Source organism: Aulonocara stuartgranti (genome assembly GCF_965226115.1).
Source record: "Aulonocara stuartgranti genome assembly, chromosome: 3".
NCBI classification, from domain to species: Eukaryota; Metazoa; Chordata; class Actinopteri; order Cichliformes; family Cichlidae; genus Aulonocara; species Aulonocara stuartgranti.
The window spans coordinates 61077474-61103904 of NC_138941.1; the positions used below are offsets into that span (position 1 = coordinate 61077474).

Here is a 26431-nt window from a genome sequence, read left to right on the forward strand (position 1 = left end):
CTAATGGATTCAAAAGCATACAGTGTATCACGGTCCTGGGTGATTTGACCAAGTGTTTTTAAGATTTTGGACTTTCGTTTTATTTATGTAAATATTCTATTTGACTCTTGGTTTACTTGTTTATGTGGTTTCCTGCATTTTCCTTGTGCCTTGATTTTAGCTACCCTTTCATTGGCTCACCCTTCAATTTAGTTTACCTGTGTCTCGTTATCCCCGGCTTTCTCCACTCCCCCTTCTCCGTGTACATATAGTGCTGTATTGGACTTTGAAGTCTGCTCATCTCATCTCTGTGTTTCTGCAAGCTTTACGTTTCAGTTGTTTATAGCTTCCCCCCTTGAGCACACAGTTTTTGATGAAAACAGAGGTGTGACCATAGCAAACAGGAAACTAATGTTGTAGGAGATGAGGCAAGCACTGAACTATTTTAAATCTTGTTAGGCAGAATTTAGAAGTTGACCACACATGTACACAATACTATGCACCCCAGATTATTTCAGAGCATTAAAAACAAATCAAAAACTAAGTTTTATGCAAAAGACTACAAGAATTTCAGAATTTTTTGGGATGAGTTTTTGGGTTCACTTTCTCACAAGAAGAACGCCGGTGAGATTTGATCCAGGAGTTTAAATCTGTACCATGACCGCTTTCGTGCATTTTTCAGGATGTCAGTGGGGCAGTTTGAGGTTTGGTTAGCAGAGTTGGGAAGACATCTGTGGAGGCAGAGAAGTAATTTTAGGGAACTGACTGACAGGGAACAGGAGCAGCTTCTAGCTGTGTATCTGAGGTAAAATAAAGGCCTGAATACTTGCAGATGATTTTGAGCTTCTAGAAATAAATTGAACACATCATTTTTGAAGTGAGAAATGTATTTGGTGACTCAAAGTCCTCCAAGAAGCAAGTCCTTCCACTCAGTTTCTTAAAAGCCTCCTGACACTTTAAACATTAGAAAAATTTATTTCAGTTGGCTGTTTAATGTTTTTGCCAAGTACTCTTTAAAATACCAGAATAGAGAGGATGGAGGATTTAAGTTTATTAGATTGATCAGTATTGCTGAACTATGAAATATTTTGAGTGCAGTGTGTTTTTTGCATACAGGCATAACAGAATAGCTTTAGTGTTTTGTTTTTTAAACTTGAGAATGAACTTATACAAAATGCAGCAAGATATTCAAAAAACATTTTTAATGATTAAAAAATACACTATATCGGATTCATATCGGTATCGGACATATAAAGTGGTATCGTGCCATCTCTAGTATATACAGAATGTGGCAACTGAAGTATACACAGAGGGAAATTCAGGGAAGTGCAGACAGCCATGTAGAACGAGACCCAGCTGAACTAAATTATCAACAATGGCACAAGGAAAGCACAAGCACGCCAACTCAAAATAAACCAAAAATGTCATAATTATATGTCAAGTTTATTTCTAAAGTACATTTAAAAACTACAGCTGATGATTAAAGTTATGTACATCTAAAAGAAAATTCAAATAACATAAAACAGAGGACACAATCAAAGTTTAGGTTCAACAGTTTTTCCAAACAGTTAGAGTTGAAGCATTCGCAGAGACAACCCTGTGTTTCATCCCTGACAACCAAATACAGCACCGAGCTCCTGTCAGAGCTTCACACTGCAGCGATAAAGCTGTGCTGCACGGTGGGGACCTAAACATAATCATCAAATTAATGACAATGATAACACGATCACATGCTTAACTTGTTACAGACAAATATACACAATACACCTTTTACCTGACATCCTGTCAGAAAACACTGGAATTCACCCTACACCTAAAAATTTCCATGTATGGTGGATCCTAGATGCACTCCAGCTGTCGATGGTGTACTGCCCACAACTCAACAATGGCCTCTGGGAACAGACATAAATAAAAAGTTGTGTAATGTTCAATCTCACATCCTGTCCAACCTTTTGGAATGAGGTCTGTCACACTAGGTGTTTTGGCAAGATGCACTCCAGAAAACATGCCTGTCACCTTTTCATTGACATTTACATTAATTTTAATGTAAATCAAATTAATTTGATTTGCATTAATTAACATTAATTATGTGTAACCACATAATTTCCTCAGGGATTAATAAAGTATTCTGAATGTGTCATTTAGTTCACTAATTAGTAGCATTTACCTTCACGACAGTGGTGATGTCTTTCAATTTGTAGCACAGCAAGTTTTTTGTGTTTATGATTCTGTGAGAATCGCTCCACATGGTTTACCCAAAGTATGTTGATTTCCTCAAAATCAAATGTGAAATGCGCCCTTATATCTGCTCCTCCCAAGCCTTGACATTCTAGATGTCTCATCTCAAAATACCTAAAAATTGTCTTTGTGTCCTTGCATGATGATACTGTAACTAGTTTTGTGTTTTTGCAAATATTTTGTTGACTCTTCATAAATAAAGGAGGTTTTCACATAGTTCACTCAAGTAAAATTGTTAAAAGTTAAATTGTCTACATTCCCCACTGGTTCCTGGTCCCTAAAAAGGTACCGTCTGAGCAGAAGCAGATGTAGATTAAAGTTGTTGTAATATGATGGCATTAACTGGACTCTAACAGTGTGAATACACAGTCATCCCAAAGATGAGGTGCAGTGAGGGTGACACGAAAACTTTCAGTGCATGCAAAATGACATCATTGCACTGAAAGATCCTCATTTTACACTCGGCTCCACTAAAATCCCATCTCGATGCAGTCTGGCCAGTTTAAAATACGTGTTCTTGCACAAAAGCACAACCAGAATACCATAGTAAAATGTCATGTGATTGAAAAAGTGAGACTGTGATGAAGATGATGTACATATGACAAAAATTAAATTTTTGCAAGAAATGCATTTTGAAAGTACACATAGTGTACTTTCTGTGGTGCAGTTTGTTCGCCCGAGTACATAAGCATACGCTGACAGATGTTCACCATCAGAGAAGCATGTACAAACTTAACGGTTCTTGATTCAGAGCCCAAATGTCAGAGTAAAGGAAGGCTTTCAGAATGTAAAGTGCGTATTGTTGTTAGCTGTAATAAAATCCCAGTGGGAACAAAATGTACACTAAAGTCCTTATTATCCAAACTGTTCCACATCCTGTATCTGTGTCTACACCGAGTCAAAGCAACATGACGTATAATGGGGTTTTTCAGATGAGTGTGTTAAGGACTGATAACAACTACGTAACACTGACACGATAACCTGTAAACATGCTGTGTACTCAAATGCATCTTTTGATATTTCAGAGGGCTGATAAAGGGACTGTGGGAGCTTTTCTATCTGTTACACCCAATAATTCTGACATGAAGCTGATGCTAATGACACTTACTAGAGAATTTTGTCAAACATCAGAAAACCTGCTCACAAAGGATTGGATCAATGGGTCAGTGAGTCCAAAGACTAAGCACAACGATCCTTCTAACATCTTTAAATGTAATGACCAATATTTTACATCCTGATATGTTCCCTCCATTCATCCGCTAAAATTTAAAATTTGGGTTAAAACTTTTCAAACTTCAACATGGCATGTGTAAACATACTAGTTTTCTTAAGTAAGCCTAAATTATTTCTGTTTCAGAATCTTATTGTCAAGAACAACAAAATTGTAATCAAACCCATCCTGAAAAAAATACTTTTTTATTAAGCCACAGCTGTGCAAATGATCTAGTTTAACTTTAAATCCACAAAACTTGTGAAATAAGTTAAAACTGAGGATTATCTTTCAACTTACACAGACACATTGTGCCAAAACCAAAAGAAATCAGTTTAGACTTGAGAAAAAGACTTGCTGAGGCTCAGAAAGCTGGAGCTAAAAATACAACATTAACAAAAATTTTCCAGGTGTCAAGAAGTGGAGTGAGAAGGATCATCGATACATTCAAAGACAGCCAGACAGTACAGAACAAGCCTGGCAGAGACTGGAAGGAATAGATCTCAAAGACTGGACAGAAAACTAGTGAGAGACGTGTCTAAAGACCCCAGAAAAACCAACTCCTAGCGAACCTCGTCCCCACAGTGAAACACGGTGAGGATGCTTCATAGTGGAAGGAAACATGAAGAAAGAAAATGTGACAACCCTGAAGGAAAACATCAAGCAGTCAGCAGCAAAACTGTGCTTGGGTCTTCACTTTGTCTTCCAACATAACCGCAAAACAAAACAGACGTGGCTCCTTCAGGAGGCGATGAAAAACCAGCTCACAATGAGCATTACTGACTGGCCTGCACAAAGTCCTGACCTGAAGCCTGCTGAACATCTGTGGAGGGAACTGAAGACCGAGCTCCATAAAAGATGATCATCAAATCTGGAGGTGCTTGAGAATTTTGCAAAAGAAGAATAGGCTGGGGTTACTCGGTTCAGGCTGTTATCCAACAGAGACCACACACAGCTGACTGTTAGCATCAGTGATGCTAATAATTCTGACCCTGCTAGTTTTGTGTTTTTGCAAAGTAAGAAGTAATGTGAGCATTCAAAATAAAACTAGGATGTTTGAACACGCTGTTTTAAACATTCCTGCTCTGTTTAATGAAATGTTCATTGAGCGACTAATGACCCACAGTGAAGTGATCATATTAGCCAGTGAAAGAGTGACATTATTCCATTTTTACCTATAACAGTTGTGGCCGATCTGTGTTTAATTCTGGGTAACTCACTCTTACTGCTTAATCAGTCTCTCTGTAGCTACTCAGAGTTGTGTTGCTGGCATATGTGACGTGCTTCTGACAAAAATTGATTAGTGTATTAATCTTTTGTTTATCTGTCAGCACAAGGAGTGAACTAAAGGAATTTTTGTTTGATACGATATCTCTGGCCTCAAACGTTCCAGCCTTGGGACTCTCCTCCATCTCTGCCATCTCTGTATCTTGGTGGCCTTGACGACTTTCTTGCCCGTGTGCACTTGTGTTTGCAGCCACGTGGTGATTAGAAAGCGGAGATTACGAACGGGACCGGGACAAGATGTTGGTCACTAGAAAAATCTCAGCAATCAAAATTCATAAGGAATTATTTCTAATTTTATTCCATTTAAGAAGACATAAATGTTATATGCTGAAAGGTTTCAAAAAACACCTGAAGCTCTCGGGGGCTTATTTCAGGTGTCTCTCTGTAAGAGGCTGATTCATCAGTGGGAGGTTCCCATCAGGTAGCTCCTCCAGCCCTCCTCTCTACCCCACTGGTTCCTGGTCCCTAAAAAGGTACCGTCTGAGCAGAAGCAGATGTAGATTAAAGTTGTTGTAATATGATGGCATTAACAGGACTCTAACAGTGTGAATACACAGTCATCCCAAAGATGAGGTGCAGTGAGGGTGACACGAAAACTTTCAGCACAAGGAGTGAACTAAAGGAATTTTTGTTTGATACGATATCTCTGGCCTCAAACGTTCCAGCCTTGGGACTCTCCTCCATCTCTGCCGTCTCTGTATCTTGGTGGCCTTGACGACTTTCTTGCCCGTGTGCACTTGTGTTTGCAGCCACGTGGTGATTAGAAAGCTGAGATTACGAACGGGACCGGGACAAGATGTTGGTCACTAGAAAAATCTCAGCAATCAAAATTCATAAGGAATTATTTCTAATTTTATTCCATTTAAGAAGACATAAATGTTATATGCTGAAAGGTTTCAAAAAACACCTGAAGCTCTCGGGGGCTTATTTCAGGTGTCTCTCTGTAAGAGGCTGATTCATCAGTGGGAGGTTCCCATCAGGTAGCTCCTCCAGCCCTCCTCTCTACCTGGGTGTGGACAGCAGGAAGGATCCAAATAAAGAGAGACGGACGGCTCACAGAGACACCATCACCAGACAGCCTCCTTAGCAGCAGCCTCCACCCTCCTCATCCTCCAACAGAGCTCCAGAAGGTAAGACGAGCTGCACGAGTAGAACAATAAAGAGTCACTGACGGGCATCTCTGTGGCTTTAACAGGATAAATAACAGACAGACGAAGGAGTGGGCAAAACTCGCACACTGACTTTTAGAACTTTTAAATGCCGAGTCCTCCTTTTAAAGGATAAATTCAGGGTTTTCGTTGTTTTTTTTGCTCATGATACGCATTCCTCCAGTCTTTTATTCATATTGTTATGTTTCTCTTCTTTGAAGTTTGGTGTTTAATGAGAAAATAAACTTAGATTCAGAGAGGAAATGTGCCAAGTGTTGGTGCAAGGAGACAAATTTCACTGACAGCTGAAGGAGCATGGAGATGTTTAACTCGCACAGTGATGATTGTTCAGTTAGTCTGTTTCTGTGACATCATCAGAGTCATAATTTCAAACATTCTGCATGCTGGGATTTTCCTAACCTTACAGATGATGTACAGTAATAACTCCAAGTGTTACCATTTGATGTTTGTGCTACTTTCTGTCCAATCACAGACGTCCAACTGTGTTTTTTTTTCTTTCAGGTCTTTGTCAGGCGATTGGTTCCCTCCAACATGCTGTGCCCACTGCTCTTCCTGTCTGCATTCATTGTACTGGCAGGTAAGCATGCACCGCAGCTACTTTAAAAGTATCCTTACTAGGGATGGGTACCGGTGCACCGGTTCTGACATAAACGGTAGTAACCAGACCAAAAAGCAGCGCACATTTCGGTGCTTTATTTCGGTGCTTTTTTTTCCTGAGCTGTGATACACTTTAGATTCTAGCCAATCATTTTACGTTTCCGAGGATAGTAGGCGGGTCCAGGTACGTACGTTCTTTTAGAGCAGAGCTACAGATTAAAAATGTCCAAGGTGAAGCGTTCAAAAGTCTGGCTGTACTTCACAGCAAAATATGCAAACTCAGCAGCAACAAGTGCTTTAAGCTGATACTGTGATACTGTGCAAAGGAGGCAACACCTCGAATCTGATGAAACACCTGGCGACGCATAGCGTTTTTTTAAAAGCCGAGAAATGCGCCGTATTTGATGGCAGCAGCAGCCGAGAGGAGAGTCCTGGCCCCTAGCCCTGCCAGTGTAGCAGAAATGATGAGGATGATGATGCAGCAGCAGCCGTTCTTCTCTGCGTGAGTAGCTTAATGTTGTTCGTGTGTAGTTTACGTTGAGTAGGCTAACCACGTTATTACATTAATGCATGTAAGGTGAACTAGCAAACATCATCATAGCTACATGCGGCTGTCTTCTTGTTTGATGGCAGATACTCCCTTCACCCTGGCCAAAAAGGCTAAAATGACCAAAGAAAAAGTGGGAAACCTCACTCATGTCATTGCCTGGCCCTATTTGGTTCATAACAGACAGAAAGAACATTACCTTAAAAAGGTACAAGAGGTTTTTGGACAAAGTTGGTGTTTTTTCCATTGTTTAAGCACTGCTTCCAGCCAAGAGTGATACCATACATGCCCCATAGCTGCAGAAAAGGCTAACATTGTTGTCTTTTTACAAAAAACAGCTGAACATGAGAGGTTTTTGGACCAATTTTGTGTTCTCCATTCTTTAAGCACCGGTTTGAGCACCGTTTGAGCACCGGCACCGTTTCAAAAGTACCGATTTGGCACCGGTATCGGATAAAACCTAAACGATACCCATCCCTAATCCTTACTAGACTTGAGTATTTGGTGATTAGTATTCAGGAACTGATAATCAGAGACTGAGGAACAAAGACCAAATGACCTGAAGTGAGGAGGGACAGTGAAGGCCATTTGAAGTGCTGATAATCTGACAAACATGGACAGATTTTCCTGGGATCCTTGCTTTCATATCTTTATTTTAGAATAAACAATCATACAAACAAACAAGCATTTTTAAAGAGTTCAAGGGATGTAGATCTCTGTCATCCGCCCATCCATCAATCTGATGGTTCATTAATTACATTCAACACGACTCCCTGAACTCTTTCAAACGCCCTGTCTTGTCTTTTAGTTTCTATGATTTTCTCGTGGAAGGTTTGGCGCGTTTGACAATGCTATGGTCTTTTTTGCATTGAAAACACTGAGCTCTACTAACATTTTGCTCACATTTAACATGTTTGTGTCCTTCAGGGTCCAGACACACTAAATATAGTTTTGGTTCTATGTGGAAGAAATTATTTCCTGTTTTCTGTTCACATTCAATTTAACTCACTCATCTTAAACTTTTCACGTAATAACTGAACATTTCAAGTCCTGTTTTTTGTTAATATTGAGTTATTTTCGTGGCATTTTGAACTAATAAGACTCAGACAAATTATAACCCCTAGTCCTGATCCTAAACTTGAGTTACTAAATTGAAATTTAAAGACAATAAACCAAAAGTGTAACTTGCAGATAACTGACAGCATTTTTTTCAGTGGCAGAAACAAGCTTCCATATTTACTGGATGCAGGAAGATAAAACTGTACCATGGGGAAAATATGGATCGCTACACACAAAAATAGCAGTGTGTGTGTGAAGAGAAAGGCACTGTAGAGAAATATATAGTACTAAAAGTTTATACTTCAAGCACTTCAGTTAGTAAAACTGAAAAATGTTTAACAAGGTCACCAATACAAATATCTGCTCTCTTTTAGAATAATATATTAATGCTTATAAAACAGAAAAGATGTGTTAAGATATCTGCAGCCAGCCAGGAGAAAATCAGCAAATAAAGTTGAGAATCTTTTTTTTTCTTAACTGATACTCAGAGAAATACAAAAACATTACTTTGAGTTTGATTCCATAAAAAGTGACAAAAACATTAGCGTCCATCGTGCGTGGGAAGAAAACTTCTTTTTACAGCGAAAAAAACCCCCTAAACTTCCAAGCAAGCACCGAGTAGCTACCACATAATGGGAATCTCACAGAGAAACTCGCGGATTCTTCAACTGACCGCGGCACACCTGCACCAGGGCAAGCATCCGCCTACCCTACTCCTGCTTCACAGGTGAAAATAGAGCAAAAGGACCGCTGAGTCTTTGATTTTATTTATTTTCTGCTGTGTTTTACTTGCATCTATTTGAAAGAGTGAGTGTAAACACAAAATAATATTTTATTTTATGTGCTGGAATGTGCAGAAAATAGGTTTAAATGTTAAACTAATTTATTCAAGTCAGAGAATGTTGCATATAATTTAAGTTTTGCTTGATGCAAAAAGTTAAAAGATTAAAACTAATAAAACAAGCTTTAAAAAGAGACTTTTCCATTTGATTACATTTTGTATGATGGATTATGCAGAAAAAGTAGAATTGGGCTGAAAGATCTATCACTTTATCACCTCTTCAGGTTGTAAATCGTGTTTTTAAAAAGTAACTAAGTAACTAAGTAATTAATTACTTTTGAAAATAAGTAATCAGTAAAGTAACGGCATTATTTTTTGGGGAGGTAATCAGTAGTTACTGATTACTTTTTTCAAGTAACTTGACCAACACTGCTCGCCATACAGAGGTCCGAGGGATCTCCCAGAAATGGCCAAGCTCATTTCTGGAGAATAGGTGACTGATCTCTTACCCAGTGCAGGTTAGGTTTGCAGTATTAGTTACCATCATGATATGCCCCAGTCACACTTTCACAGGACAGGAAACCCAGCGTAAATAAGATTGAATCCACACTTTTAAGCTTAAATTTCAAAACTTACATTTAACTACTGATTTTATCTACTGTTCTGTTTTTATCTGTTTTGATTTTATATACTGTTTTGTTTGTTTGTTTGTTTGTTTGTTTGTTTGTTTGTTTGTTTTATTAGTTTCAGGTTGGCCATTCTTGTATTTTGCTCGTTTGTGTTGTTGTGTTTGCACATCTCTGTTGCTTGTGGGGCTCGCACACAAGAATTTCACTCGCATGTGCTGTGCCAGTGTGCCTGCACATGTGATGTGACAATAAAAAGTGATTTGATTTGATTTGATTTGTTAATTAGTTAGTTAGTTTATTTGCTTGTTTTAATCAATTTTAAATCATGCTTTTTATTTTTTTTTTGTTTCTAATGTCTCTGTAAAGCACTTTGAATCACCTTGTTGTTGAATTGTGCTATACAAATAAACTTGCCTTGCCTTGCCTTGCCTTGAATCCTGCTTCGTAGTGGACCTCCAGTCTTTGCATTTGGAGTTTTTTCCCTGTCCATATCTGTCTGTTACTGGTTTTTCAGCTTCACCCTGATTATCTGTGAGTCCCTGTCATGTATTTCATACATTTTGTTTTACTTTGTTTTAGCCTCACTGGCACTCTGAATGTTATCAACTCAACATATTCAGATCAAAACAGCTCTCATTCTCTTTTCCAAACACTGCATAGCTGATCTATACGATGCAATATCTGAAGTTACAACATAGTAACCTTTCTGTACTTTAGTGTTTAGGCCTGTCGTGAGAGTACATGTTAATGTACTACCGTAACATAGATAAGACTTCATAAGTCCCCATATATCCATCAACCCTATTTCTTTAGCAAAATAATTTGAATAGTTGTTTTACACCAGCTATGAGACTGATCATGACCTATCCGGCTGTCCATCGCTGCATCGAGTATGCTCTGCTATTACAAATGAGAGTGTAAAGTGAGTAAGTAATAAAAAAGTTAAGTCTACTATACCCATCCATATAAGTTCCCCAAGTTTAACTTGTAATCTACCCTCCTTTTCCAAGATTTTGGCAACTTGTACGAATACTTTGTTTCTACAAACGCGTGAATGTGAACCTTTGTTTGTCCTAACAGCTAACAAGCTGCAGCTCACACCTCTCACGTGTGTCTGTGTCTTCAGGTGCTCAGCAACAGTCAGTCACTCAAGCTTCAGTGGTGGACATCAGCTCATGTCCCATCACATATTATGGACAGAAGTACGAGAAGCTCTATGTGAGTAGGATGAAGCCTGATGTTTTAGCAGAGCTTTATGTGTTGTTGCTGTTTAATCTCCACCTGTAGCAGAGATGATGTTTGCAGACTGAGTGAAGAGTTCAGAGATCAGCGTCTTATTAATGTCCTCTGCAGTGATGCTGAGTATGTAACCATCACCTGATGCAGCTTCCTGAAGAAGAGCGAGAGCTCTGACTGAAACCTGAGCACCAACAGTTCAGCTGTACATGACAGAAAAACCCACAAAATATTTTGCTATTTGATTTGTTGTGTCTCTGATTTTTACAGGTGACCTTCACAAGACGAGACATTGTGATGTGTTTTGACAAGTTTTACGACCCTAGGAATGAAGGCGACTGCATCGTGGGGAGCTCACCTGACAAAAGGAGAGCAGCTTTTAATATAGTTCAAGCAGAGTCTGTTCTTGAACGTTGGGTTAAAAATAAAACACAAACAATTCAGAACAGTTTGAGATGCAGTGTGCAAATAACCATGCAGATCAGCAGTTCAAAGGTGAGTCCTGCTCTGCATCACAAAGCCTGAAGGGTGTGCCTAAAATGAATAGTTTCAATCAACACTGAAAACAAACATAAAATGAAAAATGTTTTTTTTATTTTTTAAAGGGACATTGTAGACTAATTAACATGAGTATGTCAGATGCAGCCGTACAGGCTAGTTTTCACCTGAAGGGTGAAGGAAAACCAAAGATGCAAAGGCATCTAAGCGTAGACAGGAGACAGGACCAACGCATGTGAATGGTAAAAGTAATGCATAATCATAACCAAACAAACTAAACATCAAAAGCAACTATTAAAGATTGAAAACAGAAGCACTTTAAGACAATACAGACCATGAAAACAGAGACTTGCATGGATACCACTTCAGTATATGACAACATGTTGGATTATGATCGTGTTTGTTTAAAAATCACTTTTTCTGCTATTTTTGTTGCTAGCAGAAGGATTGGTCTGATGATTGGTTATATAATCACCTGATTTAAAAACATGTGTGATGACTGTAGTTTTTATAGCATATGGAAACACTCCATTATGAAATTCAAAATGTTTTAGCAATGCAGCTCAACAGGCCCAATGTTAATGTTGTGAACCTGAGCTTTTCTAAACACTTTCAGATGAAACTTCTTCACAGTGACTGAATCTTTCCTGTTAACCTGTTTACAGATTAGCTTACACCTATTCAACTTTGGGACAGAAGCAGCTCTGAGTTTGGAAGCACATGGCACTGGTTTAGTGGCGGTGAGTCTGTGTGTATATGAACAATAACACTTTGACGTAATATGTTAAATACTTTATATTTAATGCCAACATTTGTGTCTGTTTTCAGCTTGATGTCAGTTCTTTCTGTTCTGTGATTATAACATTAGCTGTGTTTGTTTCTGTTTAGTTCTATACTCAGGTCAGTGATGTCGTAATCAACAAAGTAGAGGTTAATAACATTGTTTACAAGTCTCAAAATCATACCATAGATATCAGTGGATGCAGACACTCAGGTTAGTGAATCTTAAACTCCTACCGTGACTTTGGGATTATGTAATTCTGAAAGATTTGATTGTTACTGTTTTATTTGCACTTACAGTTGGAAAACTGTTGAACTAAAGTGAAGCCTCTCTTCCCAGATACTGTGTATAAACCTGGTACTGTGGTCAACTCTGACCCACAAATCTGCTCCAGTGTCACCTGTTCTGAGACTGCAACCCTCCAGACCTCTGGTTGTGGTCCATTGGAGCATTGTCAAGGCAACGGCATGTAAATATTTTCTCTTCATATTTTGTTACTAAAAGGTTCTACAGTGAAATAACTTAAGAAATAGAGGGTCCCCTGGGGTAACCTTCTTTGGCAGCAACTCATGGTGATGTTTGTGGTTGGTTGCCTTTGTTAGCTGTGTGTTGGACACCATGTTAGACTCCACCTGCACTGTGACCGGCCCCACTGTCATCGACGTCCACGGCCATATGAACTCCATCCAGGATCGCTGTGCATACTCTCTGTTCTCGACTCCGTCACTCCCAGACTTCCTTGTTCTGGGGAACTTCAGGGACAGACGTCGTAAAGATGTGAGCTTTTTGGACAGTGTGACGCTGCGTGTGGACGGGCATGACATTCACCTGGAACAAGGTGGGAGAGTTCAGGTAAGCGACCTACAGCCACAGTTCATGTGTCAGAGTGGAGTCTGATCCAAAGTCCTCCCTCATCCTCTGCTGTGTCTCCTCTCATCGTTCTTCTCAGGGCTGTTAGAAGCAGTTCTTTCAGAGCTGCTGAACTCAGTGGTTGTTGCTGTGAAATCAGCCTGTTTGTGTGTTTGACATGTTTCACTCAGTGTTTCCACCACTTTGTCTCTGCTGTGATGCAGCTGGACGACTCCACACTGACCCTCAGCAGCTCACCTCAGTTGGTTCATGGTGTGCAGCTCTCTAAGGACCAAACTGGAGTCACTGCCGAACTCACCAACCTCAACATCTCTGTCTTCTTTGATGGCAACACCGCACAGATCCTCTTAGAAGGTACAGAAAATAAAGTTTAAATCATGTAATGTAAACTGTAAACTGTGCTGTTATTTATTGAGCTGCTGTGTTCCTCCAGTTTGAATATTGATGCTGATCTGACTCATTCTGTCCTGATCCTGTGCAGGACCTGCTGGTTCATCTGTGGAGGGTCTGTGTGGAAACTCCAGCAGCTCTCTGAGTGACCTGAGACTCTCTGAGTACAGCTCCACCAGGTAAGACCTCATCACAAGCTCAGAGTCCCTCTGACTGCTGCTGCTGATGTTGCAGATATTCTGTTTGTATGAATGAGCCTGAACTTTGTTGTTTGTCGCCCCCTAGCTGTGAGATGCAGTACAGTGAGACTGCTGACAGCACGATCGACTGCACCAGTGTGACTGAACGGTGAGCAGACTGATCCACAAGGCAGGATCTGTTTACCCTTTGACGTAATAAAAAACATGTGTGTTGATCTGTCTTGTAAATTACATGGTACATCACATGTGACTGTAGCATAGATGGAAGATAAACACAACTGATTACAGATTATTATTTTATTGTCTTCAATTTTGTTTCTCTATCTGTGGTACAGCTGTAATCTCCTGAAGGAGGCGCCCTTCTCCTCCTGTAACACTGACATCGACCCAGAGCCCTACATAACCGCCTGCACCGACACTTTGTGTAAATATCCTGCAGTGGACGGACTCAACTGTCAGTTCCTGAAGGCCTACGCCAGAGCCTGCAGTCAACACAACCACGCTCTGGATGGCTGGACATCAAAGACCGGCTGCTGTAAGATGTTAATAAGACCTTAATAAGACGTCAGATTGTCACTGATTTCTAGAATCGATTCAATTCTGATTCGATTTGAATTGAATCGGGGAAATTTGGCCTCAGACAGTCAGAAATATTATAATTCAGATCATGCATCGGTACATTTCTATATTTTTATATCTATAAAAAGAAAGCTGACACTTGCGAGACTTTATCAAATATTGAAGATACTTATTATCTAGACGGAGGAATAATCACACGTGGGGCATCGGCTTTTATCGGAACATTCACACCAAAAGGTGACTTTGTTTATTGAACTCTCGCGTATACTCCGCAGCATAACAGGAAGCATCCTTTCAAAATAAAATCACAACAGATGACAATGAGGGCATACCTATTAACTAGCTCAACAAAACTGTTCTTGAAGTAGACTGAGAGAGAGAGAGAGAGAGAGAGAGAGAGAGAGAGAGCGAGAGCTGTGCATGAAGTGTGATTGTATCGTGGTGGAAGCAAAACAGCAAAAGTAAGAGGGAATTCACGTCGATGTTTATCAAATGTGAAGCGTAGTTTGCTGCTTCTTTTGCTGCTGGTTCAGTGAATTTTGGTTGGAGAGAGAAACCTGCAGCTTCGGAATCTAGCGCAAAAAAGCGTGGACCCGCCGAAACATCAGAATCAGCGAGCTGTCGGCTTTCAGCCCCAGTCCGTGCCGTCGGGTGAGAAAGGCAACATCTCACTGATCCTGATCCTGATCCGCGGGTCCGCGCTTTGTGTTTACGTCTTTGTGCAGAATCCGTGTACCTGCTCTCATTTACTGTTTTAGCTGTTTGGTGGTTGTTGAAATTTTGTGAGGTTTAACCTGAGATTCTGGCTTTTTGGGCAAAATAAATTTAGATTAAAAAATCGATTCAGGATTTTAATGAATCGATATCACGTTATCCAAGCTAGAATCGATTTTAATCGATAAATCACTAATCAAAACCCACCCCTATTAATAAGCTCTCCTTTGTTAAAGAACTGAACTGTGGATTTTTAGAGCTCCCATGTTTTCAGGATAATAGATGAGTGTGTTCCTCTGTAGCCTCTGAGGCCTTCTGTCAGGACAGGACCTGCAGCGATCACGAGTTCTGTGGTGAGAAGACGGTCAGTGGTGACACTCGCTGCTTTTGTCGGGCCATTTTTGCCTCCAAGTACCAAGCAAACAACTCTTTGGGTACGACAGCTGTGACATCACCATGACAACAGGGCTGAATAATGTAGGAAAGCTTCTAACTGTGATTTTTCTGACTGATATTGTGACGTTCAGGTGATGCAACGGTCTGCAAGGAGAACTCTGCTTCACTAACTCTGGTCGGTTGTCTCCTGGAGGACAAAGACATCAATTACTCTGCTTTACAGCTCAACGACCCGACCTGCAGGGGTCGGGTGGACAAGCTCACCCACATGGTGACCTTCAGCTTCAACAGCAGCAACAGATGTGGGACGGTGGTCACGGTGGGTTTCATCTCCTGCTGTTTAAGCTTTGATCTCTGTGAATTCTAAAATTTTTGGTCATCTGAAGTTTATACCAGTCAGTCAACATCTTAAACAGTATCAGATGTTAAAGATGAAACAATGAAGAACTTGCTTAGTATCTGATTATGTGACCCTGCAGACCAACAACAGCTACATCATCTATAAGAACACCATCAGGAGCCAGAATTACTCTGACGTCATCACTCGCAAAGACCAAGTCCAGATCGACTTCTCCTGTGTTTACAGTCAGCCGAACATCAACACTGCAACCTTCAGAATCAGAGACTGGTTTGTAGTGGCTGCTAGGTATTGTTTGAATATTTGTTAAAATGTGGGCATTGCTAACAGTGCAAGTATTTTAAGATGTTGGGATTAGGGCTGCTCGATTATGGCAAAAATGATAATCACGATTATTTTCACTGAAATTGAGATCTCGATTATTTGACGATATTTATTTAACCCTTACGACCTACTATAGAACCAAGTCCGCCAGAGCTTATATTATTTTTTTACATGTTGTAGTGCCATTTGTGGGAGCATTTCAAGTTGCTATACAACTATTATAGCCCATATTTTAATAATATGTATGCATTAAGTCCATAGTAACTACATTAATTGCAAAAAAGTGCAATAAACTACAAAAAAAAATTGAAAATCATTTTTGTTTTTTTTACATATATTTCTACTTGGAGAAATTTAAGAGGTTTATCCCTCAAAACTTTAAATACAAAAAAGTTGCAAAAAATAGTTTACAACAACAGGAAATTTATTTTGAGTGTCTTCATAGTTTTATTTTGGAGATACACCAATTTTTATATACTGCAGGAAAAACGAAAAAACAATCCTAGCATGTGCATCAAAATAAACTATTTCCAGCAGTGCAATTCGAGTTCTAAGCATCCCAGAAACTATTCAGAAAAGTCAAACATGACCAGTATAGGCTTTTAAGCCCTACAAGTAAAAAACTACATTTTCCGCGAAAATGACGTCATTTCCGGTTTCGGGCAGGAAATGGCGGACATGCGATAGTTCCCGCTGACGTCTGTTTCACTGTGGGAAGTGTTACGAACAGCTGATCGGATCGGCAAAGCGTGTTTCTGGAATATTATGTTTTTGTTCCTGCAAGCGCTTTTTATGCAATTTTTGCAAAGCTTTATGTGGAAGGAAACCGTGACCGAGGACAAGCTGATGGAATAAGATGTAAGTACAACTCCTCTGGTTTCATATGCAAAAAAAACTTATTGCGCTAGCTTACACGGCTCAGGGTTCTTCAGGGATTTAAAAATAGTTACACAAAACGGAGCGTGCTGCTCTGACCGGATTTAAAGGGTAAACAATGACTTTAAAAAATAATATAAAATAGTGTGCAATACCACTGAAGTTTTTTTTAACCTCTCTTTTCAACCAACGGCAGTCACTCTCCTCTCCAAATAACTTCTGCTTAGCTTTCCGAGCTTCCCTCGGGTCCTCTTAATCAGCGGTCTCCACCCTTTTTTGCGCCACGGACCGGTTTATGCCCGACAATATTTTCACGGACCGGCCTTTAAGGGTAAATGAGGGAGGGGCTAATAATCGGCTCAGTCATTTTTAATGATCGTTGAAAGCCCAGATCGTAATCGTGATTAAAATTCGATTAATTGAGCAGCCCTAGTTGGGATTGTTGTTAACAACAGTGTAAATGTGTGCATTCTGCAGGTCCGTTGCACAGTGCATCACATCTGGAGCTTGGAATTACACTCTGACTATCAAGGCCTACACTGATGCCGGCCGCACACAACTTGTGGAGTGGAACAGTGAATTGCAGTTGAACGAGAAAATCTGGATGGTGTTGAAGACCGATGGCTTGGATGGAAGCATGGTCAGTGTGGTGACCGACTCCTGCTGGGCAACTGACAAGGCATCACCCACCAGCAGTCCAAGACATGATCTGATCATTAACGGGTGAGAGAAACTCAGAGGTGGTGGTTGCTCGCTGCTGCTCAGAGATTAATTCAACTCCTTTTGATCACTCTCATGGACTCCTGAACAAAGTTTATTTTCCTGCTTATGAACAGCTGTGCAAACCCTGCTGACCCGACGGTGCAGGTGGAGGAAAACGGACTGGCAACCTCCACTTACTTCTCCTTCAACATGTTCCGGTTCACTGGGGGCTCTAGTGACATCTTCCTTCACTGCCAACTCCACCTGTGTCCCAAACAGGGGAACAACTGCATCCCGGTACGCAAATGTTCATAGAAAGATATACCAAATCTGGCCATCTTTTCTGATTTCATGAGACATTGCTCTGCACATAGACATTTCTCTTCAGTGTGCAAATGTTCAAGCACTGAAGCGCATTATTTACTGTTCCTTATCCATAGTGTCTTTTGCTATTGATGTCCAAATAGCTTCTAGATGTCCACAGAGAATTGGTTTGCATAAAATGAGCTGTCTTTGAATACATTAAATCTCAAATCTGCTCAACAGAACTGAAGTCTGACCTTTCGCTTCGCCATTTCATCAGGTCCAGAACTTCACATTCTTTTTTCTTGGTCAAATAGTGTCTGCACAGCTTTGACTTATGATTGGGGTCAATGTCTTGTTGGTATATGAACTAGAGCTGGGCGATATGAGATTTTTTCATATCACGATTAGAGATGGACCGATCCGATATTACGTATCGGTATCGGTCCGATACTGACCAAAATTACTGGATCGGATATCGGAGAAAAATAAAAAATGTAATCCGATCCATTAAATATCACGAAAGCACCTCACAAAACTTGCAACACGCCGTAACTCACCTCAGAACGTTAGCACGTCGGAGCAGTATGCATCACGTGATAGAGCGGCTGTGGCATGCGGGACCTGTCGGTGGTCTGGATAGCATTTGGAGCTTCGCTAGCAACCCGGCATTTCATCTCCGACAAAGTTATCCCGAGAGAAGTAAAGCAAGTGTGTAAGTCCATCTCTGAATGTTTGTAAAGCATTCCTGCGTTAAGCTTAACAAACGACTGCCTCTTCTTGCTGCTACTTCAATCATGAAACTGCTTAACGATCAGCTGATCGGCTTTTCTGTCGCGAGTCCGTGTCTCTAGTTTGCTTTTGGCCCACTTTGCACCAGAAAGAGGAAACCAGCGGCTGAACAACAGCAGCACGTTTAAGCTTGATCAGCTGTTGTTAGAATGTATTTAATATTACTTTCTACTCCAGGATCTTTTTCTACGTAGCTGACGGCTGGTAACTGTGCAGGGGCGGATCTAGCAAAGTTTAGCCAGGGGGGCCGATAGGGCATTAACAGGGAAAAGGGGGCACAAAGACATACTTTTCTTTCTTATTCTCATTTAAAATGTCTAGCTTTTAATAAATAATTATCTGACACCCAAAGTTTTAATTTGATGCAAAATGAATAGAAGTCCATTATTGTATATAGTAACTATTAAGTCTAATATATATACCCTAGTAAGCTATAGTACTTTTTCCTTTGGGAAGGTACCATCTGTGCAGTCTGCAATTCTGTTGAAGAAAGATGTTGAATCTATTTAATATTTCTTGAAAAATAATTGATTTCTGTGCATTTTTTTTCACACTGCATCAAATTAAGGTTGATTACGTCGATTAAGCATCATGAGGTGGAGCGTGGGGGGTGGTTCCCTATTTTTTATTTATTTATTTTTGTTGTTGCTGGGAGTTGGAACCCTATTAGTTAGGTTGCTTAATATTTATGCTAAGTACTCTTTAAAATACCAGAATAGCGAGGATGGTGTAGGTTTAAGTTTATTAGATTGATCAGTATTGCTGAACTATGAAATATTTTTTTTTGCATACAGGTATAACAGAATAGCTTTAGTGTAGTTGTTGTTTTAAACTTGAGTATGAACTTATACAAAATGCAGCAAGATATTTAAAAACAGTTTTGTTGATTAAAAAACACTATATCGGATTCATATCGGTATCGGCAGATATCCAAATTTATGATATCGGTATCGGACATAAAAAAGTGGTATCGTGCCATCTCTAATCACGATATGTTTTTTTCATTTCAGGCGATAACGATATCTATCACGATATAAGCCAAATAACTATTTGTAAGATTTAAATGTGCCGTTGCTCACAAGTAAAATGTGAAATAATCAGCAGCTTGTTTTTATTTAAATATTTATTTCCCATAATAAGTTCAACAGGGTAGATGTACTTAAGGAACATGAGACTTTTTCAGATAAATAAAGGCAAATATTGCAAACTACACAAAAGGCAGCCGCTAAAGCGTTTAAGTTTCAAAATAGAACAAACAAAACAGACTAAATTGTCAATTCCACTTAGAAACAAAATGTTAATTCTAAAAATAAATCTTAGTTTGTTTTACAGAAGAACAGACAAAACTGACTAACTTTTGTCAATATCAAATAAACTGAGAACTAAAAGGAAATTCTCAATCTCTCCTTGTTGTATAGCTGAGCTTTTCAAACAGTTTTAACAGTTACTTTAGTCTGACAAAAGCCGAATGACGAATTAGCGCTTCCAGTCAGAGACTGAGGCTACATCCACACGTACACGGGTATTTTTGAAAACGGAGATTTTCCGTTTTCGTTTTAAAAAATAATCCCGTCCACACATAAAGGGAGAAATGAAGGAAAACGCTGCTATGAACATGCCAAAGCAGCAGGTGGTGCTAGATTCCTAACCGTGCAGAAATGTTGGCCAATCAGAAGTCTAGAAGCCTCGGTGGGAAAAAGTAAACAAAGCTGGGGCATAGAAGCAGACCCGAGTCGTATGTGTGGACGGACAGTAACTGTGTATATGTAAGCATTTAAACACTGCAGAGTAGAATTAACAGTAACAGTATTGTAGAAATTCATTTCACTGAAACAATAACGTGGCGCACAGTGTGACGCATGCACCAGTTTATTGTATTTCCAGACTTGCTTTCGGCACAATTTACAGTGCACGCTACTCTGTTTTTTGTCAGACTTGAAATAGCCGAAATACCTTCACCCTACGGAACTTCTTTGGCTCTTCCGTTCGACAATCTCTCCGGCATTGGAACCATCATCTGTTTTCTCTTCGGTCACGCTCGGTTGATTTTTCTAGTCGGCACACTCATTTCCTCCATTACGCGCTGGCTCCATTACCCGCTGGCTGCTTCCCAAACAAACACACGTGCGGCTTGGCACTTGTGCTGTACGTAACAAGTCACGCGACGTGACGCTGCGGCTGTGATTGGTTCGGCTCTGCGCTACTTAATTTGGATTGGCTGACCTTTATTTTTTTTTTTTTGTATTTATTTTTTTTTAAGAGGACAAGAGCGGCGAGGTCTATCGCGATAGCTTAATTTCTCTATCGAGTAAAAGTTATATCGCGATACATATCGTTATCGTTCTATCGCCCAGCTCTAATATGAACCCACGACTAATCAGCTCCGGTCCAGAAGAGACTCCATAATGCACTAAAATGTTGTGGTAGACTTTCTTGTCCATGACACCATAGATTTTTTTCCTAATTTGCCCGAGCTGTTAGATATGGGTGCAGTGCATCAAGCATTAACCCTTTAAAGGCGGTCGGAGCAGCAACGCTCCGTTTTGCGTAACTATTCTTAAATCCCTGTAGAACCGGAACCATGTAAGCTAGCACAATAATTTTGTTTCGCATATGAAACCGGAGGGGTTGTACTTACATCTTATGCCATCAGCTTGTGCTAGGTCACGGTTTCCTTCCACATATAGCTTTGCAAAAATTGCATAAAAAGTGCTTGCAGGAACAAAAATGTAATATTCCAGAAACACACTTTGCCAATCCGATCAGCTGTTCGTAACACTTCCTACATTGAAATAGACGTCAGCGCGAACAATCGCATGTCCGCCATTACCTGCCCGAAACCGGAAGTGACGTCATTTTCGCGGAAAATGTAGTTTTTTACTTGTAGGCCTTAAAAGCCTATACTGGTGTTTTTAAAAGTCATGTTTGACTTTATGCTTTTCTGAATAGTTTCTGTGATGCTTAGAACTCAAATTGCGCTGCTTTAAATAGTTTATTTTGATGCACATGCTGTTTTCTTTGCAAATTTGCATTATAGGATTGTTTTTCAATTTTTCTGCAGTATATAAAAATTGGTGTATCTCAAAAATAAAACTATGAAGACACTCAAATTAAATTTCCTGTGGTTGTAAACTATTTTTGCAACTTTTTTGTATTTAAAGTTTTGAGGGATAAACCTCTTAAATTTCTCCAAGTAGAAATATATGTAAAAAAACAAAACAAAAACGATGTTCAATTTTTCTGTAGTTTATTGCACTTTTTTGCAATTTATGTGGTTAATATGGATTTAATGCATAAATATTATTAAAATTTGGGCTATAACAGTTGTATTGATGTATAGCAACTTGAAATGCTCCCAAAAATGGCACTACAGCATGTAAAAATATAAAGTAAGCTTTGGCGGCCTTGGTTCTATGATAGGTCTTAAAGGGTTAAAAGGTTCTTCAGCTTTTGAAAATGCTGTTTCTGATGCTGTTCATTGTTATCACCGGAATTCATCATTTTTAAAAGATGAATCGACCCATATATAATAGATGCTGATCGACTTTCAGAGACTACTATCATCAGATTCAATAAAAATGTTATAATTGGAGGGTTTTGACACAAAAGATGAAATGTTTGCTGTCAGTGGCTTCAGTCCTAAATGAATGGATCACTCTTGGTTTTGTAAAGCCTGGACTTTGTCTTTAACTTCCAGACGTGTAACACACCTGCTCGGGTACGCAGATCTGCCAGTTTGACATATGAACCTGAAGCTCCAGCCTTCATCAGCGTGTCCTGGACTTATTAGGTAAGGTACAATCGGCTTTTGTGATTTACCATCATATATGTTATGTGGTGATTGCTGAAGAGAACAGTGAAGTTTAAGTAAGAAATTCAGAAAGAGGAAAAATGCCTGAGGAAACCTCACTGGTGGAGGTGGAAAGAGACATTACAGATATGTTAGCAATTTTTACTGGAGTTAAGTTTTCTGCCCACCTAAACTGATGGGTTTGTATTTCCAACTTTGCCTGATAAGCTGTTGAGTGAATAAAATGTCCTAGTTTATACAGTGGTTCAAAAAGGTGTTTCCCCCCTTCCTGATTTGCTATTTCCTTTGTAGATTTGTCACACTTAAATGTTTCAGATCATCAAAAGAATTTAAATTTAAAATTTTAAGAGGAAAAAACCTACATGGCCCTGTGTGAAAAAGTGATCGCTCCCTTAAACCTTATAACTGGTCGGGCCAAACTTAGCAACAACAGCTGAAACGAAGCGTTTACCATAAATGGCAGTCTGTCTTGTACAGTGCTGTGAATGAATTTCGGCCCGCTCATTTTTGCAGAATTGTTGTAATTTAGCCACATTGGAGGATTTTCAAGCCTAAACCACCTTTTTGAGGTCATGCTACAGCATCTCAATCAGATTCAGGTCAGGAATTTGACTTTGGCCACTCCAAAGTTTTCATTTTGTTTTTCTTAAGCCATTGAGGTGGACTTGCTGTTGTGCTTTGGATGATTGTCCTCCTGCAGAACCCAAGTGAGAATATACGGCCATCTGTTCGTGATCTCAGCTTGAGGTCAAGAATCGTTCTTTTGTGACCTCCTGGATGAGTTGCTGATGCACTCTTGCAGTAATTTTGGTAGGCTGGCCTGTGAAAGTTCATCACTGTTCGAGGTTTTGTCCATATGTGGATAATGGCTCTCACCGTGGTTCACTGAAGTCCCAAAACCTTACAAATGGCCTTCTAACCCTTTCCAGACTGAGAGATGTCACCTACTTTGTTTATCAGCCGTTTCTTTGGATTGTGGTATGTTGTTTTGCTTTTTGAGATCTCTTAGCTTGCTTCAGTTTGTTAGAAAATTTCTATTTAATTACAAATACTTTTTCATACAGGGCCATGTTATCTTTGTCTAATATTTAAATTTTTTGATGATCTGAAACACTTAAGAGTGACAAATACACAAAAAATAGGAAATTAGGAAGGGGGCAAACACTTTTTCACACCACTGTACGTCACCTGACAGTCCAGCATCAGGGCAGAGGTCATCCTCAAACACAGATGATTCCAACAGAAGAACTGGGATATGATTTGTGAAAAGGAGCCAAGGTCTGTGACAGAAAGAACAGCAGTCACAGTTTACTCTGGTTGTCTTCTCAGGTGGTTTCCACGGTGACTTTGATGGACTGACTGACCAACCGAGTGCTGACCTAATGTGACAGTGTTCGCAGAGACAAGAGACATGCTGCTTTTATCCATCTCCTTTATACTTGTACTATTTCTGCTAAAGGATGGAAAAATAAAGCGTGTGGTAACCAGTCTGTGTTTTTCCAGAATTTCATTACTTCTACTTTTTGGCTCTGAAACTGTTCAGCTTGAACTCCAGTCTTTTCAGCTTTAATGAATATTTCCTGCAATACATTCAGAGGCTTTGAAAAGCTGACGGGCTTAGAAAAATGAAAAGATGTGCACTAATATTAGTGTTACAGACACCACCCATTCATTCCACATTTAAACATACAGTTGTGGTCAGATGTTTATACACACTCATCATGAATGTCATGGTAATTTGGTTTTTTTAAATAAGTTATTGGAACTGGCCTTTTTCGATGGTGGAATGATGGTATAGCATACATCTTTAATTACTTTAAAAAATAAGAGCTGGGTGCTCAAGTTTGAATTTATTTGGAATTTTCTCTAATTCACACAGGGTCGAAAACTATGCATAAAGACTTAAATATATACTTACATCCTCACTAGTATTTGGTTAAATGTCTCAGAAGGTTTGACCTCAACCAAACACTTTTGGTATCCATCAACAAGCTTCTGGCATAATTCAGGCTGGATAATTGACCATTCATCATGGCAGAATTGGTAGAGTTTATTTCAATTGGTTAGTTTCCTCGCAAAGACCTGGCTTAGCTAATGTGAGCTAATGTGCTTTGAATGTGCTTCCATTTGAATCGAGTTTTCGTTTGTGTTTGGGATCGTTGTCAAGTAAAAAAAAAAAAGGAGAGTCCTGTATTATTGCATCCACATTGTGTAATGTACCAGTAGCAATAGTGTAAAAACAGCCCCAGAGCATGACGCTACCACCATGCTTGACGGCCGCTGCAGTGCTACTCCTCCAAACACACCACCTGTCATTTTGGCCAAATAGTTCAACCTTTGTCTAATAATAATAATAATGGATTGTATTTATATAGCGCTTTTCGACACCCTCATAGCGCTTTACAATTCCACTATTCATTCACTCACACACTGGTGGAGGCAAGCTACAGTTGTAGCCACAGCTGCCCTGGGGCAGACTGACAGAAGTGAGACTGCCATATCACGCCATCAGCCCCTCTGGCCAACACCAGTAGGCAGTAGGTAAAGTGTCTTGTCCATCGAACCGGCAACCTTCCGGTTACATAGATGAGCTTCCCAACCCGCCGCCCCGGTCGTCTAGTCTCATCATAAAGATGTTCTGCAGAATGCATTTGGCTTGTCCATATGGGCAGCTACAAATTTCAGTGGAGTTTGAAGGTGTTATTTTTGGAGTAGGAGTTTGTTTCTTGGTCAGCACCCTCTCATTCCGTGGCAATTTAAAACTGACGTTGCTATCGACGTTGATGCTGGTGTTCCAGAAGTTTCCTGTTCATGGCAGGCTTGAGCCTGGGGGATCCCTGAGCATCCTGACCAATTTCCTCTCATCTGATAGTGACAGTTTGGCTCTTCTTTCAGTCCTTAGCAATGAGACATCCAAATAACTTGTACTTAGATGAAACTGCTTGAACTGATAATCTTGGAATCTGCAGTTGCTTAGAAATGGCTCCAACAGACCTTCCCAACTCATGTTAATCTACAGTTCTCCTTCTTATATCTTCACTCAGGCTTTCCCATTACAAGCATTGGTCAATCCAGTAAGGGCTGTTTAACAAATTCTTTTTATCCGGGCAAAGAGAAACCCACAAGTTTTTTCTCTTTTATTTTCAGGTGCTTACTTTACCATGTAAGAACCATGTAGAACCTTCAGCGTCAAGATGTGTGAATAGATATTATATAGAACACACAGGGAGTGGGCAGAAGTTTTAACACTGATGTCCCTCTTCTAGCCAACATGCAGGACAGTTTATATGGCCAAAATATCTTTTTGTAGCAGGCTGTAAATATCTTTATTTCTGTTGTAAAGTTTGACATTTTGCGTCTGTGGGAACTGACTCACTTTTGGTCACTTTTAGAACCAGTCTGAAGTGGATATTAGAGAAACTGCAGTGTTCAGTGCTTTAACATTAGCTTTATTTGTTAGCCCCAGAGGTTGATTTTGCATAATGCAGCTTGGCATGCTGCAATATTAACATACACCAGGTTACTGACAACCCTTTTTCAAGCCAAAACGGATAAGACTACATCTAAAACACAATATCCTCTTTAGCATGAGACAAAACAAAACTCAACTCTGACCTTCCCCTTGGTCTCAATGGGTTGGCCAATTATCCAGAACATAAATCTATTGGAATTTTAAGATCAGAGCCATACCACCAGAAAACAAACATCTACTCAAACTGGCATATGGATACTATGAAACATGCATTTCTACAACAGTCTGATTCTAAACTACCTGAATCTGATGTAAACCCGTTCCTATTGATAGAAAATCTCTTAAGACATTTACTGTGGGAGGTCCCAAAGAAATCCAAGATGACAATAATCATTCAGAGAATTCTACAAAATAAGACAAAACACTATTTCCATATAAAAATATAAAAACAAAGATAAGAAAAGTCAACGTAAACTTAAATTATTAACTTAATATCATGTTTACATTACATAACTGACAAATTACAAACTGCAAACTTAAAAAAAAAATTACTAAAACTTTAATAAGATGATTAAATCAGTCCCAAGGAATCCTGGGAATTATTGTAGTTCATTGCTCTGATTGGTGACTTTG

General features: G+C 39.6%; 1 protein-coding gene across 1 annotated transcript; it reads left to right on the forward strand.

Annotated features, from left to right (window-relative positions):
• The first annotated feature begins 5477 nt into the window (after positions 1–5477).
• Positions 5478–23813, forward strand: LOC309700487 (alpha-tectorin-like). Its single transcript, XM_082524032.1, has 19 exons — positions 5478–5844; positions 6385–6460; positions 10623–10714; positions 11003–11227; positions 11896–11970; positions 12119–12224; positions 12351–12480; positions 12614–12863; positions 13085–13235; positions 13363–13450; positions 13557–13619; positions 13807–14006; positions 15067–15198; positions 15292–15479; positions 15640–15788; positions 17196–17441; positions 17555–17717; positions 22213–22305; positions 23656–23813. Exons 2-18 carry the CDS (start codon positions 6415–6417, stop codon positions 22303–22305), a joined length of 2397 nt encoding a protein of 798 aa, XP_082380158.1. The 5' UTR covers positions 5478–5844; positions 6385–6414; the 3' UTR covers positions 23656–23813.
• The last annotated feature ends 2618 nt before the right edge of the window (positions 23814–26431 follow it).

Bases quoted from the DNA above. Each gene is read 5' to 3' on its own strand.
- LOC309700487 (XM_082524032.1), top strand. From the start codon at position 6,415: ATGCTGTGCCCACTGCTCTTCCTGTCTGCATTCATTGTACTGGCAG. The intron at 13,236-13,362 runs GTACAGAAAATA...GATCCTGTGCAG, and splicing joins CGCACAGATCCTCTTAGAAG to GACCTGCTGGTTCATCTGTG. The intron at 13,451-13,556 runs GTAAGACCTCAT...GTCGCCCCCTAG, and splicing joins TCTGAGTACAGCTCCACCAG to CTGTGAGATGCAGTACAGTG.